At 35.5% G+C, this 13,101-nt stretch overlaps 1 protein-coding gene across 1 annotated transcript in view; it reads right to left on the bottom strand.

Annotated features, from left to right (window-relative positions):
• Positions 1-3,260: 3,260 nt before the first annotated feature.
• The window catches only part of LOC131547588 (polypeptide N-acetylgalactosaminyltransferase 5), a 35,600-nt gene continuing 25,759 nt past the window's right edge, over positions 3,261-13,101 (bottom strand). The window contains exon 10 of the mRNA XM_058788266.1: positions 3,261-4,041. Within this exon, the coding sequence (XP_058644249.1) occupies positions 3,901-4,041 (141 nt within the window). The 3' untranslated portion in view covers positions 3,261-3,900. The remainder of the gene's footprint in view (positions 4,042-13,101) is intronic.

Here is a 13,101-nt window from a genome sequence, read left to right on the forward strand (position 1 = left end):
TCCGAATAACAGAAAAGATATTCGGCAGACAATCACATGTTTGTTGGAACAGCACAACATTAGTGAGGTCTGCGGTTGTTAAGATTTGTGCAATAATAATTGCTTTGATAGAGTTTGACACAGTTTCGTACAGATAATGTCATGGTGATCATTGCGTTTGTCTAACGAATGTGCTCTCCTCAGCAATAAACTATCCGCGCGCTCCTTTTTTGATTGCTGCCTGTCAGTGACGGCGAAGCAGTGTTGCCAGATATTGCTACAAAAAACAAACAACCAATCTCCAGAAAAATGCAGTAGCCCCTCACTGCAGAACAAAAGATCCAGGGGGCGGAGTTGGCTCCACATCCAGGGGGTGGAGATTGGTAGGTTTAGGGGTGGAGATGGGTAGGTTTAGGGGTGGGGATGGGTGGGTTTATGGATCAGGGGGTGGAGACGGGTAGGTTTAGGTCTATGTAAGGTGGGAGGAGTTGGATCTAGATCCAACTCCACCCCCTGGATCTTGTGTTCTGCAGTGAGGACCATCTCGAAAAATGCACCAATATACAGTAAGTTTACATCTTGTATTTTGCAAATAGGATACAGAATCTCTAACCTCAACCTTCATCTTCCCACTTTATTAATGCCCCAATTACTTTATTAACGCTGTTACATTAAGTATTAAAACAAGTCCAGCGACGCTTATAATAACTAGATCTGGCAACATGGCGGAGCAGAGTGGAGGCTGCACTTGCGCCAAGCTCCTTCACTCCTGCGTTTCGCAGCTGCTGCGAGTCAGCCACATGAATTTATTCAGCGACATGATTTTAAATAATTTTTCATAAGGTTTTCAAATTTTATTTTTGAAGAGCTTTTTTGCGAGCTTTATTGTCATTCTGCTATGATAGGCTACTGAACACTTTTTCCATTTCTATTTCTTTTTTTCTTTTCTTCTAGTGCTCTTAAGATTATGGATGCTTGTCTCTTGTCAAATTTTTACACAAAGTTTCAGTGGAAAATAAGAAGAATAAATTTATTTTTTATTTTTTGATAAAGTTTTAAATAGAAGATATTTACAGTTACAATTTTAATAAAAAATAATACTTTCTTTAGTTATACAAGGCATATTTGTTAAATGAAAACTACGAATCGAACAGATTTGCATTTAAAATGGTATTTTCATGTAATTTGACGAACTTCCGGATCTATCCGAATACAGATACAGATATAAATAATGGCTCCGCTGCACACCCCTACAATATATTGTTTTCTGTGAATGAGTAAGCAGAATGATTTTCACATAATTTTGAAGTAAATATTCTAGCCTACAAGACTGATTACTCAAAAGTCTTATTCACAACTATTTAATGTGGGTTTTAACGCCTTATTTCAGCTAAAATTTTTCCCCCAAAACTTACTAACCACGCATAATATTTTTTTTTCTAAAAAATGCAAACATGTACATCCATCTTGGTCACATATTATTTTAGCACAGTTTGTGCTGAATACAAAAAAAATTACATGTTGGTCAATAGTATGTTTTAAGTAGCTGAAATAAGCACAAATATCAGGGCATGTCAAAACATCGCAAGGGCCCCAAAATGACCTCGGACCCCAGAGGGTTAACTGCAAAAAAAAAAAAAGACTCTTTGTTATTGTCCTCTTGCATTATTGACAAACTATTTTCCTGTTTGAAACTGTAAAGCTGCTTTGACACAATCCATATTGTATAAAGCGCTATATAAATAAAGGTGACTAGACTTGACTAGTGGCTCCTCAGGATACGGGGAATTACAATAACTTACTTGAGGCATTGGAAAGGTTATGACATGGCCTGGCTGCCCTTTTTATTAGGCACACTCCAGCCTGCTTGGATCTGAACCACTGAGCCTCATAAACCAGTTCAGCTGCTGTGGGGATTTAGTATAGGGGACCCTAAGGTCACTACACTGACATAACATTGAATGAGTGACAGATAGGGAATGTCTTGATTTATATTGTAATCTCTGTTCCCTGATGGAGGGAATGAGATGTTGTGTCCCTAACAGTGTGAAGTTAATCAGTTTTGAATTGAGTTCAGTTACGCTGACTTGTTCTACAAATAACACTGTTGAGGTTGCAAGATGCTGTAAAGCACCTCTAAGAAAGAAAATAGTTCTATCATCCAGCTGAATTGAGTTCATGTTGTGTTATCATCCGATGATGTCAATGTGGTCATATCAATAGATTTCAAGTTAAGTTTTTTTCAGACCAGCTTGATAATCCAAGGCAACAGTTGCATGGAACCCAAACTCCATTACCATTATAGAACCATGCTGACCAATTTCAGTGGTTGCCCTAATGGATGATGATTCTGATAATTCATAAGGTTTTGTGCATGTTAAACAGGTTACTGGTCTTACGTCATCCACTTTTAATTATTTTTTTAACCTCAGAATACTTATTTAAAACTGTTATGCCACTTGTTCTTTCTGTGATATGACTCCTCTCTGCTGACCTACACAAAGCCACACTGCAGTTAAGCAGTTACATTCAGATCTGCCTCCATTCTGTTATGTAAGGTTGTAACATTTGATCCTTTAAGAGATATACAGTGTACACACAATGAATTAACATACAGGCTTTTCAGTGCCAGTTTTAGCTACTGAATTGGCTGAAGTGAACTCAGAATGTCCAGGCTCTAAGGAAATTTCCATTTAGGACAACATCGACCAATCTAACTAGGGTAAAGTCTAATCAACTATTATGCAAAGCTGCTATTAAAAAAATATTAATAATAATATTGGTCAAGTCAAGTCACCTTTATTTATATAGCGCTTTTAACAATACAGATTGTGTCAAAGCACTTAACCGTATCAAATTGGAGGATAGAGTGTCAGTAATGTACAAGATTAAACACTCAATTTTCAGTTAAAGGCATTTCATTATTGAATTCAGAGATGTCATTGTCTAGCTCAGTTTAGTTTAAATAGTATGTGTAATCAAATCGACGATAATCGCTAGAAATTAAGTGTCCCCAACTGGTTATATTGGTGATATATTTCAATCAGAAGTAGTCGTGGTCATTGCAAACAGTAGTATAAATCAATTACCTATGTTTAAATGACCAAGACTAGTGAGTTTGTGACTGTGAGAACTACATACACAGATGAGGGTTATTGGAATCTGAATGAATCAGCACAATCTAAAGTGAAGGGTTAAATTGCATAATCAAAAATACCAAGATAAATTATCATATGACCAATTAAATGGAGTTCCAAACCAAATTCAAGGTCACGATAAAATAGAGTCAGAAAGCAATTTATTTATTAGAATGAAATACCTTAAACTGCACTAACTTAAGTGTTACTCACAGTAGTACACATAAAGGACAGAACATGCAGGAAACCTTCTGTCACGCCATTGAATAGGGTCATCTGGCCAATAGGGGGCACTCATAGGCATGCGTCACTCATTTTCCACAATCCAATATACATTTTTTTCTTCACTTGCAAATACATCACAATATGGTAGTAAGGTCGGTCGTTTCATAACGACATAGATATAAAAATGAAATCCTTGTGTTTACAAGCAACAAGAACTTTATTGTGAAAATATCATAAGGGTACTTCAGAATGGTTTTTGTTGTAGAAAACCCCCTGTGTATCATTTGCTATCCATACCAGTATTTCCCAAGCAAACCATAAAATACAAATAACCTGGATTAACCAAAAAAGAAGACCTGATTCCCTGATGTGAACCTCGAACCCTTATGATTCAGAATGTCAAAAACCATCTGTATTATACAAAGTGCATTAAGTGGACTCTCATCAAACCACACATAGGCTATTAAAAACCCAAAACAAAACAAAAAAAAAAATTACAAATCCATGCACAGAGGTGAAAGTTGTTATGGACAATATATGAGTGATATTCTGGAGCATCTCACTCAGCGTAGTAGTGTGTAAACTGCCATTTCTGAAAAGTATTAATAGGATCACAGTCCTCAAGAAAGATGCTGTCAGCTTTAACCCCAGCTTCCAGGCAAATGGGTCGGGAATGACCCTCCATCATCACATGCTCCGTCTAGACATAGATATAGATGATAGACTTTGGTCAAACAATGTTTACACATTTAAACTGAGCACAGTTCCTATCTTGATATATGAAATCAAGAGTGCAACTGCACACAAGATGATTTATAAGAGAACCTCATACTTTTCATATAAAACCTTATAAAACAGCTCTTGCCAATGTTAAGCTCAGGTCAATGTTAAAATACACCACAGACACATTGTAAAACACCACAGCTACTGTACTGTGTGTATCACTGTGCAGTACCAATAGATTACAATAGTAAGACTAGTTTATATGTCAAGAACTAAACCTTTTAGTGGAAAGTGATTTAATTTCCTTAAATAAAATGTCCTTAATATTTTTGTTATGTGGTAACAATTTCATAAAGGGTAAAAAGGCACTTGAGGGTATGCTAATTATTATATATAATGGTAAGTTTGTTAACACTTTAAAAATTATTTTTTTGGTCCCACTTTATTTTAGGTGGCCTTAACTACTACAGCATGTACTTACATTTAGGACAAATCAATCATTTGATAATGTTTTTTACATTGTACTCATTTTTGATGTATAGTAAGTACATAGTAGTTAAGGTCATCTAATATAAAGTGGAGTTTATTTTTATTTTTTATTTTTTTTGTAATTAAAATGTGGTCTGACCTTCACCTAAGTCACAGTTTTAAAGACAAAAAATCTGATTAACCAATAACACACTTTATTATTATTTATTCAAGATATTTAGTGATCGATAACGGAGCAGGCTGGAAAAAGTAAGTAATACTCTGTGTTACGTCTTCTCCAAAAGCTAAGTCAAGCAATGAAACTGGAAGTATGGGTTGCACAGGTGCACTGCTCTTTAAATAAAGAAACACAAAGCCTGGCTACTGACAAATCTGGTCTTCTTATTTAGTGTGAACCATGTCTTGATCCAAATAGCTTAAAATGCAAATACACAAAGATGGGAAAGGCTTTAGGAAAGCATTGCTAAAGACCTGGGTGTTCAAGAATCCCACAGTAAGAGACCATGTCTAAAAATTAGGGTTGGGTACCGTTCACATTTTATCTGGTACGGTACCGGTACCCAACGGTATCTTTTATCGGTGGTTTACTCTCTGTGTAATAACAAAAACATTTATTTCAGTGAAAAAATAAGTCCAAAACTCTCAATTTCAACATTCTGAACAACAGGGCCCTACATTTTTTTTTTTGATAATCAAATGAAGGCATGAAACATTTATTTATTTTTAATCAAATGAAAATGAAACCCTTTTATTCTTTGGCAAACAAACAGAGGTTTACTGTTAAAATTAATACGTTAGAAAAATTGTGTGAATATTCCTTTACAAAAGTTTTAATAATAATTGTATTTTTTCTACAATTAAGTGGTTAATGTGGTTGTAATAATTTTTTTTTTAAATCATTTAATTGATTTATTTAAATTTGACAGTAAATTGAATACATAATTTACATATTTAAACCGACTTTTTGCGTTTTAATATTCACATACACTTCTTCATATCGCTATTTGAATTAAGTGACAGACCTTTTTTTATTCATCCAAAAATTGACAAATTCCGTGGCATTCCGCACTATTGAGAATGAGAATGTGACGTAACGCCGCGCAGAGTTCTGGGAAACTGCTTTGTTTATCCGCCATACTTGCAGGATAGCGCTGCCTTTCCGCTATTGAGTTTAGGGCAGTATTTGATTTTTTTTTGTCGTGATTGTGAAAAATGTCACCATTGTATGTCATTCATGCTGCATCGAGAATTGCAATAGTAACTCAGATCATCGCTCTGAGAGAAAACTGGATAATGCAGTATGTTTTTTCGCCAAAGGAAGCAGGTCGCAGAGAAGACGCCGAATAGTTAATGTCACTGATTAAACCCACTGCCTTTCAATCAATAAAAGAATCACATTTCTGTGTGTTTTTGAAAGATTTGATTTTGTCGGTTTAATAATTAACCACCTTTGCGAGTATGACTCTGAATTAGCAGAACTTGAACAGGGGACTTTCTAAAATGCTTAAAGTGGCTTAATGTACCAAGACAGTGATAAAAGACAAAATTGAAAAGCATATACTATGTGCAGTTACGCAAATGTGAACGCAACGTTTTTATTTACGTTAAGCATTTTCCTCTCATAAGAACACGCTTAATGCACCGAGACATTAGTCCCTTTCACATAGCAGGGCTCGCAAAATCGCTAGCCCGACGTCCCGGGGCTATTGTGTTTTCCAGTCGGGCTACCAAAATGTATCACTGCCTGCCCGACGGGCTACCTTAAATACAGATCTCCGGCGGGTCCTTAAAAACTCTTAAAGTGAGTTAAGAGTTTTTAAGGCCATAAAAAGTTTTAAATACGTTAAATGGTATAACTGATCCAGAATGCAGCAGCCAGAGTGGTCTTTAATGAACCAAAGAAAGCTCACGTTACCCCTCTCTTCATCAGGTTACACTGGCTACCAATAGCCGCTCGCATCAAATTCAAGGTACTGATGTTTGCCTACAAGACGACAACTAGCACTGCACCAATATATCTAAACTCACTAGTTCAAACTTATGCAGTCAAAACGCGGCGCGGATGTCTTTATGTGAATGTATCTGAAGGGAACCGACTTGTCCTCAGAAACGTGTTGTTGGCATTTTAATTTCATTTTACCTATAATTCCTGATAAAGCAGAGTTCATGAGCGCGGAGCTGCTCTGTGTACAGCGTAATTTTCCGCAAAAGTCTGTATGTGTGAAAGGGCTTAATGATAATAAAAGACCACATACACACCTTACTAATAAATCATTATATGTGCAGAAAAACAGATGAGCACCAAAATATGAACATTAAATATCACTGTCTAAATCCATAAGCGCTTTCTACATTACAGTTTTCTAAAGGGAGGAAAACGCTTAACGTTTAAACATGTCACTCACCTTCATGTCTTTTTGCATCACTGTCTTGGTACATTAAACCAGCATTTAAAAATGCTACAAAACTGTTCCCAAGCTCCTAAGGATTTGATTTTGCTTGTCATTTGTTGAAATAAATATACAAATTAGAGTGAGTTCGTGACTGTTCGCTGAATGTGACCCACAATCTCTGATTCCCGTGGCCATGGAAAATTTATATTTATAATGACAACAATTATACTTTATCATTTAAAAGTTTCCAACAAAGAAATGGATGCACTTCTGTCAGCTTGCTGAACACACTTTTATTTGGATAATTTAATATGTCGGCTGAAGCAGCAGCGAGCATCCAGCGGGTGACACTGTTTTCACGGTAATCAGATCAACATTGTAAATGAAATTCTACAAAACCTAAGAGAAAAAAAAAAATCTAATTATCATGCAGTGCGATAAATTAGCTTCTCTTCCCTGCAAACGATACAATGAAGAATGAATTATTGTTTAACTTAAAGGCAAAAACAAAAGAAAAGATAATCAGTTATCCGTATAGAGAATGAGAAGTAACCATGGGAACGGATAGTGTATCCTGCTAATATAGCGGCGCCTTCCCGAAATGCAACGCGGAGTGAAAAGATTGTGACGTAACTTCTCATTATCGTGGCCTTGACGCGTTAGATTTTAAAACCATTAGCCAGACTTTCAAAATTAACTGGATTAAGAATTGTTTATCTAATAATGAGTTACCCTGGTTTTGGATCCCTAATCTAATCTTCAAACGTTGCGGTGGCCTTAATTTTTTAGTGTCCTGTAACTTTAAATGTAGTAAATTAGGCTACTTATTTAACTCTCAAATTTTCATAAACAAGCCCTAGAATCCTGGAAGATTGCTTTTAAACACAATTTCTCGCCGCACACATGTATTATTTGGAACAATGAAAATATATTGTCTGGTAACAAATCACTTTTTTTTCATTGAATGGCATGAATCAAAATATTATTTTTTTGTTTCTGATTTACTCAGTGCTCAGGGAGACCTTCTTTCTTTTCCTGATTTTGTGTCTTTAAAAGGTGCAACAATCTCACTGAGAGATTATAATAAAGTGATTAAAAGTATCCCTGTCAGTTTAAAAACCTTGTTTATAGCACGTTTATGTTATGGCTCTGTAATCAACCATTTTCCTACACTTGCATTTAATGGAGTTTATGTATTAGATAAAAAATGCAATAACGTCTTTATCAGAAATGCCCTTTCTTCAACTCCAGGATGCCCCTCTAAAGCACAATCTAAATGGAGGATCTGTTATCCGGACTCGGATTTGAATAACTTATGGACCTTTCCTCAGATTTTTTATTCCATGTAAAATTAAAGAACTACATTTCAAAATTGTTCACAGATACCCTTCTAATTTATTCTTAAGCAGGTTTTTTGAGAATATATCTTCATTGTGTTCATTTTGTAATATTGATGAAGAATCTATTCTACATCTGTTTTATCATTGGCCATTCTCCAAGTCTTTTTGGTCAGAAGTTACCGTGTTAATTTCTCTCTGCTGTAACAAAATGCTAGAAATGACAGAATCTATCATTTTCCTGTCAGATTTTCATTCTAAAGACAGCAATCTTGAACATACTGTATTACTGCTTTGTCTTCTGGGTAAATTTCACCTTCATGAAGCCAGAACTATTCATTGTAAACCTAACTTTAGAATGTTTTCTTCAGATGTAAAATCTTTTTTCACTTCTTTCAAGAATGTGTCCAAACCTTTGAATTCAATTGTTGTAAGGTATTTGTAAAAGTTTCTCTATTTTTTATTTTTTTTATTTTGCTGCTTTGTGTAGCCATTTTATCTACATGTGGTGATGTCCGTATGCCCCCTTGTTAATTTTCAAATATTGTAATGTTTTGAAATGCATTAAAAGAAAACAAAAAACCTTCTCATTCTCTATAGACCTTTTTCTGAACGCGGAAGTCTCCCCTGATTAGAACGGTGCTTTACATTTCCTGTTTCTAGTCACATTTACATATTAGGCTCGTTTGAGATGCGCCTTTCCTCGCCTGAAATGTAGGCGAGAGTAGGCGGCTGCAGTGAGGGGAGGAGTGAAATAAGCGCAGTCAAGGGGGACAGTTCTGCCCTCTCGAAGTGGAACAGATACCTACGAGATCAAAGGCAGATATCGCGTTATTCTCACTCATGTGCTGTGCTGCTGATAAACATGGGGGGCAACAATGGGAAATAATGTTATATTGGATAACATTATTTCTCTAATAATGTTATCTAATAATAACATTATTAGAGAAAAACATTACATATTACAAATAGTGGCAATCATCTGCACCTCTGCATTGTAATACATTACAAAATAGTATGCAATAACTTATTGAGTGTAATTTTTAATTTCTAATCATTAAATGGATGCCACCTTATTGGGACAAAAGCTCTCCCTACACCTACCCGATACTTTATGTTCAACTTTTTGATTATTTCCTTCATTTTTATTTAAAAATAAATTAGTGGTGGGCCGTTATCGGCGTTAACGTGCTGCGTTGACTCTTATCGGGCGATAAAAAAAATATCGCCGTTAATCTATTCTCAAAGTTGGGTTGGGAGCTGGGTCTATACTACGCAAGCTATGATGACTTTCACCTTGATATTTTAGCGCGGATGTATACCTAGCCGAATTGCACTGTAGGGGGCGAGAACGAGTCTTCGAACCTGTGTGTATGCGTGCTAACATGGATGCAGTTATGAAGCCGCGGGGTTTGCTTCAGGGAAAATTTATTTTTAAGAAGCTTCCCAATGGAAATCGGCAAGTCATTTCTGTCTCTACGTTACATGGTCGCGCTCTCTGTATCGCGCGCACAGCGGAGTTCCGCCCCGGTTCGCACGCACACACACAAACAAACAAACAAACAAACGTAAGCGCACACACAAGTGAGCACACTCCCACTCCTATTTGTAAATATTAAGCCGCAAAACGTCTATTTAAATATGACTTCTGTGTGTCTCTGTGTTAATGTATGGTGCAGACGCAGGGGTTTGTTCACTACTCATACAGAGTGACGCTTGCGGCGATATTAACGTCTGTCGTCTCACTAAATGAGGACATAAATACATGAACAACATCTCCAGAACTGCTCTGAGAGTCACTTCATGAGCATTCGAGCGTTTCATTTGAGAAAAACTATCCTCACGGCAACCCGTCAAAATAAAAGTTCGGTTTCACTTGAAGACATTGGGCAACGTAATAGACTACTACTACTAAAACTATTAAAACCTTATCTTTAAGGAATAATCATACAATGTCTTCAATGTTATTATCAATATTAAATTCTTGATGACTGCTAGTTGTTTACTTATCTACTTGGCAGAATTCAAATGAGCCATTTTAATCTAGATTAATCTAGATTAATTCCAAGATTACAGTGAGATTAATCTAGATTAAAAAAATTAATCTATGCCCACCACTAAAATAAATGCTTTTCTGATGTGATTTGAAATTTGAAAAGGGAGAAAAAAAGTTTGCCAAAAGGTAGATTCTAACCCCAGTTGGTCGTGTCAAAATAAGCGTAAGACACGCTTTACCATCTGCGCCACTGAATCTGACAATTGACGACCGTCTTTTGCAAATTTGACTATCCCAATCATACGTTTGTGGGTGGAATTAGTATAAATAGCCTCTGCCAACAACATGACGATTTTTTTTTTTTTTTTTTTTTTAATATTCCCAACAATTAAACCGTTGCCCACAGAAAAAAACAGGGGGTGCTGCAGCACCCTCACTTCCCGCGCCCCTGTGAAGTTCATGGGATTTTGTACACAGATTGATGAGCAAACATTATTTTAACATATATTATTATTTCACACTCAGTATTTTAACTTAAGCGCTGCAAGCCATATATACAGTGCCTGACAAGACTCATTTCTGATACGCAAAACATGTACTTTAAAGGAATTCCTTGGCTTACTGCCATTACTGTGGCAGCCAACAACAGCACAGTTGTGCTGACCCTAATTTGTTATGGTTTTATATTCCTAAATTGATCTTTGAAAAATGTGGAGGTTTAAATTTTTTATTAACATGCTACTTTAGTTGCAATAAACTCCCAATTAAGCTCGCTAATTTTCATAAGCAAGCTCTGGATGCTTGTAAGCTTGCCTTCTGTCAATTTTTCCCCTCATAGATGTATTCTATGGAATAACCAGAATGTGCTGCGTGGAAAAAAATCTATCTTTATTAAAAATTGGTTTGACAAAGGTGTCATTTTTGTTTTAGATTTGTTAAAAAAGGATGGTAACTTCTATTCATATTCAGAATTTTCAGAACTCTTTGAAGTGGATACCTCACCTAGAGTGTATGAATCGGTTATTAATTCCATTTCACCCAAATTGTTACATTTGGTTAGGGCAAATTGTTACAATTCTTTAAAATGTGAAATCCCAAAAATTTTTATTGGAGGTCTGGAGCTTGGTAATATTAAATGTAACAATTTCTGGATTAGAAAAACCAGAATTCAGAAATTTGGTTGCCATCCTAAAGCATTTTATAAGTGGAAGTCAAATTACCCTTTTCTTCCTACTATTAAAATTTGGGCTGGTATTAACAAGTTTATGTTACCTAACAAGATGAAAGAACTTCACTATAAAATTCTTCATATGTACTATCCCTGCAATTCTTTACTCTCAAAATTTAAGTTGGACATCTCTTCACAATGCACATTCTGTAATTCTAATTTGGAAACAATATCACACTTATTTTTTGAATGTGACTATGCAAAGGATTTATGGAAATAAATGTCTTGGCTTGTTTTCTCAGCTTACAACAAAGTTTTTCGTTTTGAAATAAGTAATGTACTGTTTTTGATTTGGGAATCAGGATCAAAGGAGATGGATGATATGTTAAAACTCTTGACTCTTTGTGGCCTATTTCATCTTCACAAATGTAAAGTTACTGATTCTATGCCCAATTTTAGGATCTTTTGTATTGATTTGGAATTATTTTATGAATCTCTCTGCTCATCGCTTAATAAGAAAGCTGTTAAAACAACCGTTTTGATGGAAAAAATAATGACTGTGTTGTAAGGGTTACCTCCTGAGTATTCTTTGAAGTTGATATTTTATGTGTAACTTATTTAATTATTATTATTTTATTTTTTATTTTATTTATTTATTTTTTGTTACTACTTTTGTTTAGGTAAATAATTTGTATTTTGACTTGTGTAGGTTTTTTTTGTTTGTTTGTTTGTTTTGTTTTTTGCCTTGACTGTATCCCCTGTGAATGTTATTTGTTTAATAAAAAATAAAATAAATAAATAAAAAATAAAAGTAAATTCCGTTTTTATGAATGGACTCCGCCATCCTGTCCGCGTTTTCGCGGAAACCATATGACTCTAGAAATGTAAGCACACTCCCCAATAGTATGTTCCTGCACAACTGGAGGCTGCAGTTTCAGGGCCGCAGTTCGAGGGCCGCATTTCTAGGACCCTATTTTTTTGTAACAGCGCCACCTACCGAATTGGATCACCAAAGATGGACGACATGGACAGCAATCAGAGTGTAAGAAAATTTAATTGAAAATCAGTAAAGTTAATTTTATAACGTTAAAACGATGCAAAGTTACGTAGCCAAAGTGAGAATTGCTAAGAAAAAAAATAATGAATTCCCACGAATTTGTTTGCTAGTTTTGATTATTACGACTTTCTTAATTCGTGGCCATGATTTAATTAATGTTGACTATGATAAGTAAATCTAGCCAGCGCATTAAATAAACTTAAAAAGATGATAAAAGTATGTTGATGTGAGATGTGTCAGATTTACCTCTAGCTTACTGTATTAGTGTGAAAACTTGTTTAATACTCATTGTTTTACCATATTAGTTAAGTATAAATGTTTTCATTATCTTTCATAATTTAACTGCTGACTGCTTGGTTGCACCACAATATGTGTTATACGCCTGTTGTTTTGGCAGTACTTTAAATTAATTTTGTTGATGTTTGAAAGGCATGGTCAGCGGTTTGCCTTCTGGACTGATGAGGCCAGAAACCTGCTTCAAGGAATTCTTCAGCCAGTGTACAGAGCACTTTCTCTGAGGAAATCCACATTCAGGCTGTCGATGACCGCACCGCAGAGGAAAAGAGACTGGTGGACCTTCATTGTACTGGGATCAGA

This window comes from Onychostoma macrolepis, chromosome 09 (genome assembly GCF_012432095.1).
Source record: "Onychostoma macrolepis isolate SWU-2019 chromosome 09, ASM1243209v1, whole genome shotgun sequence".
NCBI classification, from domain to species: domain Eukaryota; kingdom Metazoa; phylum Chordata; class Actinopteri; order Cypriniformes; family Cyprinidae; genus Onychostoma; species Onychostoma macrolepis.